The 6,332-nt window shown below is 38.0% G+C and overlaps 1 protein-coding gene across 1 annotated transcript; it reads left to right on the forward strand.

Moving 5' to 3' along the window:
• LOC104777040 (protein TIFY 5A) lies at positions 1,042-1,971 on the forward strand. The gene is made up of 3 exons (XM_010501231.1): positions 1,042-1,250; positions 1,361-1,475; positions 1,571-1,971. The coding sequence occupies exons 1-3, from the start codon at positions 1,165-1,167 to the stop codon at positions 1,790-1,792; spliced, it is 423 nt and encodes a 140-aa protein (XP_010499533.1). The 5' UTR covers positions 1,042-1,164; the 3' UTR covers positions 1,793-1,971.

Below are 6,332 nucleotides of genomic sequence, written 5' to 3' on the forward strand. Positions count from 1 at the left end.
AAAAGCCTTTTTTTTTTTTTTTTTTTTTTTTTTGTCACGAATCCAGTACTGCACGAATCCTTACCACTTATTTCATAGCCGTGGAACAATTAAGGACGTATAATTAAAAACTTGCAGAAGAAAATACCGAAAGGAGAAGGGATTGAGACACAAACATGTGCCTTAATGAAGATTATTAATTATTGACTCAAATGCGTTAGGTACGAAAATGTCAGACAGTAAAAAGTTGTGGTCGTCTATCTTACAAGGAGAAAACACGTGCAAATATGATTTTATATTATTCAGTTGAAATATGAATTTAATTAATATATAAACACAAAATTTATAACTTGTAACTTGGAATAATTCTCGCTTTTTCGATATAAGGGTTTGGAGCCTTGGAACGTTACTTTCCGGCACAGATGTTTACATTTAACCAATAACTAAGAAATGAAGTATTTTACACACGTTTTTCAATCAAAAAAGATTATGTTAAAAAGTACCGCCAAATTTTTTTAATTAGTGCGTGAGCAATGGTCGCAGATACTAGTATTAAATAAAGAGATACGCCACGCCGCCTGAAATAAGTCAGAAAATATATATGCATTATAATATACATACCGGTGGCGGTGGTGGCTGTGAGTGACTCCACCGTCGACACTTACACAAACCAAGGAAAAAATTAGGTCGCACTATAGTACACCAGTTAATTAATAAATAATAACCAAATACTACAAAAAAAAAAAAAAAGTTTATAGTTTAACCAAAAAAACTAAAGTCAAGCACATGGACTGAAATATGTGTATTGATTATTTGAAAAAAAAAAAAAGAAGAAGAAATTTGCGATAAAGCATTTAAAAAAAACGGAACTAGAGCTTTCACTTCTTTTTTTTTTGTCTTTAAAAAATCGCAAAACCTTAAAGTTGTACAATTTTCAAAAAAAAAATAGAAAAAGCATTTTCCACGTGAGAGAATTAGATAGAAGACGTTGTGTTCTGTCTGTCTGTCTATTTATCCTAAGAATCCGCCGTTATAAAATCCGTGTTCTGTTTCCCACCGTCTCTTCCGTGTCCTCTTTTTCTCTCATTATCACAAAACAAACACAACATATTACATATATATAAATACACTTTATATTATCTATCTCAATCCAGATCAACACAAAATCATCATCTTACTTGCGACATGAAGACGATGCAGCAAACTTGCGACTTGGAACTTCGTCTTTTTCCCACTTCTACTTATGATTCTGATTCTTCTGATGATACCTCGTCAGTCTATCTCTCTCTTTAAAATTTGATTTTTTTGTTAGTAATCTCAGAAAATCAGAGTTTATTAATACATTAATCTGATTTGTTTTACACAATTATTGGATTTGAAGTGTGATGGAATCAACCATCTCACGAGATCAAGCACAACCAAAGGAAGAATCTCAAAGAATAACAATTTTCTACAATGGAAAAATGTGTGTTTCTTCCGATGTTACTCATCTTCAGGTATGTGTGTATACATTATATACACATTCATATGATTTTTAATGAAATTATTTGGTGGATTTATAATAACTAATGTTTTATGTAAATGAATGCAGGCTAAATCTATAATATCGATGGCGAACAGAGATATGGAAGAGAAGTCATCCTCAATAAACGGGTCGGATTCGCAAAATAAGTCGACCCGATTTCATCATAATCATTACCAGCTTCCAAATCCAAAGGCGTCAATGAAAAGATCTCTCCAAAGTTTTCTTCATAAACGGAAAATTCGAATTCAAGCTTCTTCACCTTATCACCATCAACATTCACGACGATAGTGTTTTTGTTATTTTTTGAGTAATCAATCTAAGTGAAATTATGTTTTTTTTTGTGTTCTTTTTTACTGATTAGAGAAGTACTCTTAATAGAAACACATACATAGTATTTGATTCATCTCAAGAGCGATTATGAACCTGATGTACCATTATATATGAACACAATACATTTAATTTCTAAACCGATGTTCTTATCTATTTATATACAGTGAGCTATAATCCGTCCTAAATAGTTAAATAGTATGAACTATGTTTTGTGGTTATGAGTTCATTGTTGGTTAAGTTCTTGACAATACATAGTCAAAAATTATCTTAATTTTTTTTGGGTCTGTTTGTGTTTTAGTACATTTTACAAACTTAATTGTAAAATTAGTACTAACACTATTCAAAATTGGAGAAAGAGTGTGTGTGAGATAGAATTGGTAAGAGATAGAGAAAAATGTGGGATAGTGAGATTTGGGTGTGATTACGGGTTTTTCCCCGTCGGTGTTTTATTTTTAAAAAGGAGAGAGGGACGGAACAGTGGAAAGCTGTTTGTCTCCGACGTATTAAAACCTTGTGGAGTATAGTTAATGGGCCTAACGTGAAAGAAGGTTTATTACTGGGCTTTAGGTTTGCTAATTAAAAGCCCATATTTAATTAGTTGTGAAATTAACTATACTCGAAGTAGACACCTAGATATTAACTCTAATCGAGGCAGATATTAAAGTAAACACTTGTACAGTAAGTATAGAGTTTTGGAAAGGTGTTTCTATGGGACCAGTAAAATCGTAGAAGTAGATTACATTGAGAAGAGTTTGGAAGTATAAAGAAGATAAAGAAGGAGATACAAAAATGAGACATGGAAGGTATGTTTATAAGATTTGTTTATAAAGGTTTCATGATTTATGGTACTTAACCGCTCACATCTTACTGATCGGATAATTGTACTGCCAATGTAGTGGATGATGCAGTTGTTGTCCAGTCGGGGAGGTGGATACTGTGGATGAATGGTGAATGGGAGTTCAAAATGGACACAACTCTGGGGGACGGTGTGTACGGCTGTCGAGTGTGAATAGTATGAAAAGCATAGAAGACAAAACCACGGAGCTATACGGTATGGGTAAATCCACAAATGTTATGGAATTAAGCTACATGTTCGAGGACAGACTAGCTCAGATGCATGGAACACCCCCTGGTCCCACGGTTATTAGAGACGACAGAGAGTTCAGGTGTTTCAAATCTCTCAGTCTTGCAGACAAATCGATAAGTTTGTTTGTTGTAATAAGAAACATTAATGGGAGCTTTATTTTGGAGGGTGTGAATTCTGATGGGTATAAAGATGGGGTCACCAGTCAAGTGTGAGAAAGTAGGATACTTTGGAGGATTGATGACATCAATAATGCAAAATAATCCAGTCGTTCCGGTGGATAATCCAAATAGACGTAGTTTGGAGATTGAGGATGATGGTTTAAGTGAAGACGTACTACTGAGTCATGTAGAAAGCATTGAGGAGATGCTTAGGGTTAAATCAGGTAAAAATTCCATCCAAACTGAACCAATATCTGAGGACGGTTTAAGTGATACCGTACTACTGAGCCATGTAGAGAGCGTTGAGGGACGAGTAAGAAGTACGGACCAGGAAACTAGTGGGAGAAGTAGTGAACTGACAGATGATTTGTTCGTAGAATACGTTGAGAGTATTGAGGCATTGATAAATGAGGGGGAAGATTCGGAACGGGAAGGAGATTTTGAAGATTTTGAAAGTGGGGACGACAACGGATTTGGTTCCGATGGGGAATTGAGTAGTTATGGAGGGAGTGAAATGGAAGAGGATGAGGCAGTGTACATCTCGTTTACAACAAAGCTTGAACCAACCAGCAATGAGTCAATGAGAAGCGACAGAGACAACGTCGGTCAGGATTTTGTTAATCCTGCGCCTACAAAGAGATCGAGAAAGGTGAGCTGGATGGGGGAGGATTATCAAAATCCTGGTAGTATGGATGATATGGGTGAGATAAGACAGAGTTTCAAAAAAGGCATAACAATTTACGAGATCTATGGGTTTGAAGACCTAGAACCAATGTTTGATGACGAGTACTTGAACGAGAAGGCAGCCAATGTGGATACAAATTCACACGGTATGAGAAGGACTCATTGGTTGCCGAATGCTATGACAAGAAAGGTTGTGACTGGCGAGTGTACGGCCACCAGGTATGTGGGACAAAAGAATATGAAGTCAGAAAGGCACAATTAGAGCATACGTGTGAAGTACAGACGCGTAGCAAGTTCTCAGCACATGCCACATTCCGTGCCGTAGCCGCGCTGCTCAGGTCAAAGTATGCAAAAGCATATTGTGTACCAAGAGCTAGAGACTTACCAGAGTGTTGCCTGTCAGAGCACAACATACGGATGACCTACTGGAAGGGTTGGAAAGCAAAAGAACTTGCAGTGGTAACAGCTCACGGGACAGAGGAGAATAGTTACTTATTGTTGCCTGTGTATTTGCATGTCCTTCAGTTGGTTAATCCTGGAACAGTTTACCATCTGGAAACAGAGGTTGATGTGGACGGTTAAAAGAGGTTCAAGTACGTGTTTTTAGCTCTAGGCGCAAGTGTGAAGGGCCTACCATTTGTTAGGAGGGTTTTCGTGGTGGACGGGACACACTTTTTTGGTAAATATAGGGGATGTTTACTTACTGCTAGCTGCCAGGATGCAAATTTCCAGATATTCCCTGTAGCATTTGCTGTTGTGGATAGTGAGAACGATGATTCATGGTCATAGTTTATGAAAAAGCTCAGTGAAATAGTTCCTGATGGTGATGAGCTAACATTTATTTCTAACAGAAATGCGTCTCTCTTAAAAGCTATTTCAGAGGTGTATCCCCAATCACATCATGGAGCCTGTCTTGTCCACATTAAAAGAAATGTGAAAGGTAAGTATAAGAAAAAAAGTGGACTACCCTCGCTGGTGTGGAGGGCAAGAAACATGTACAGAAAGAAGGATTTTGCGGCTGAGTATGCTAGGATTAAAAAAAGGAATAGAGGATGTTGGGAATACCTGGAAGAAATTGGCGTCGAGAATGGGAGCAGAGCTCATTTTGCCGGCGAGAGGTATAATTTGATGTCATCTAACATTGCTGAGTCCTTGAAAAATGCATTGATACCATCTAGAGGTAGTTCTGTTGTAGCATTGCTGGAGTTTATTAGGAAAATGCTAGCTAGGTGGTTTGAATCACGTAGGAAAAAGATTTCGAGAACTGTTGGTGATATACCTATAGCGGTTGAAAGAGAATTGTTGAAATGGTTCAAAGGAGGACTAGGGATGGGTGTACTTGCTGTAGGAGAATGGGATTTCGAGGTTACACCAAAGGATGGAAAGCAGTTCCTTATGTCACTGGACGACAAAACCTGCTCCTGCCTGGAGTTTCAGAAGCTCAAGATCCCTTGCACTCACGCAATGGCTGCAGCTCATGACAGGGGTTTGGAGTACAGGACACTTGTTGGACAGATGTATAGGATATCTACATGGACTCTTACAGTAGGAACAGCTATACTGTCTGTCCAAGATCCAGCGGAAGTGAATGTCCCAGATGAAATCAGAGTTGTCTGCTTGAGTCCTCCGATAACGAGGAGACGACCAGGGAGACCCCCGAAGTTGCGCATCCACTCTGCAGTAGAGTATTCGGTAATATAGAAATGTTTAAGATGTATTCAAATTATATTCTGAATATAGTTTGCAATGTGTAACTGCAGGGAAATAATAAGTCGAGGCAACCAAACAAGTGTGGACGTTGCGGTGGTTTTGGACACAATAGGGTAACATGTGCTAATCCTCTCCGATGATGTAGACGGTGAAGGATTTTGTCGGATTTTGATGTTTTTTGATGAATGAGTGTATGGTTTTTTGGTAATTAAATGTAGAGCCCTTAAATGTTTGATCGGTAATTAAGCCTCGTACGGGTATCCAACATTATGTGTATTGTTGGGATTTTAACATCAAGTAACTCAACTGATGTACGGTGTGAACACCGTTAACACAGGGGAGTTTTATGTACATCTTTGTTTGAGTACGGGATGGTGTACAGATAATCCGAATTCACTATTTAATGCTTCGTAGTCCAATATATCCAGTACTGATACATCAGTGTACAAACGTAAGTGTGTAAATATTGTTGTACATGAAACCATACACAAATGTAGTTGTGCAGTCAGGCACCCCAGTTAAGCGAAGATGGTACCCAGATGTTACGAATTCACGCAGTCAACAGCCCGTACACCTCCATCTGAGTACGAGATTGGTGTACACTAAACAAATTCATATGTGGGTGTACAGATAATCGAAGATGGTACCCAGATGTTACGAATTTACGGAGTCAACAGCCCGTACACTGATACACAGAGTTTTAAACCCTATTTTCCTACTGCAAGTGCACAGCAAAGAAGTAGTACTTAGGGGTCGAATCCCACGAAGACCAAGTTTTACTCTATGGTTCTATTGGTTCAATTTCAAGCTAAGACAATTCAAAGTTGGGTTTGTTTGGTAACAGTAACGCGATTAAAAC

Source organism: Camelina sativa, chromosome 3 (genome assembly GCF_000633955.1).
Source record: "Camelina sativa cultivar DH55 chromosome 3, Cs, whole genome shotgun sequence".
Classification (NCBI taxonomy): domain Eukaryota; kingdom Viridiplantae; phylum Streptophyta; class Magnoliopsida; order Brassicales; family Brassicaceae; genus Camelina; species Camelina sativa.

What these genes read in the sequence shown, in the direction of transcription:
- LOC104777040 (XM_010501231.1), top strand. Translation starts at nt 1,165, where the DNA reads ATGAAGACGATGCAGCAAACTTGCGACTTGGAACTTCGTCTTTTTCCC. An exon ending in GATTCTTCTGATGATACCTC is followed by an intron (nt 1,251 to 1,360) that starts GTCAGTCTATCT and finishes TTGGATTTGAAG; the next exon opens with TGTGATGGAATCAACCATCT. An exon ending in CCGATGTTACTCATCTTCAG is followed by an intron (nt 1,476 to 1,570) that starts GTATGTGTGTAT and finishes AAATGAATGCAG; the next exon opens with GCTAAATCTATAATATCGAT.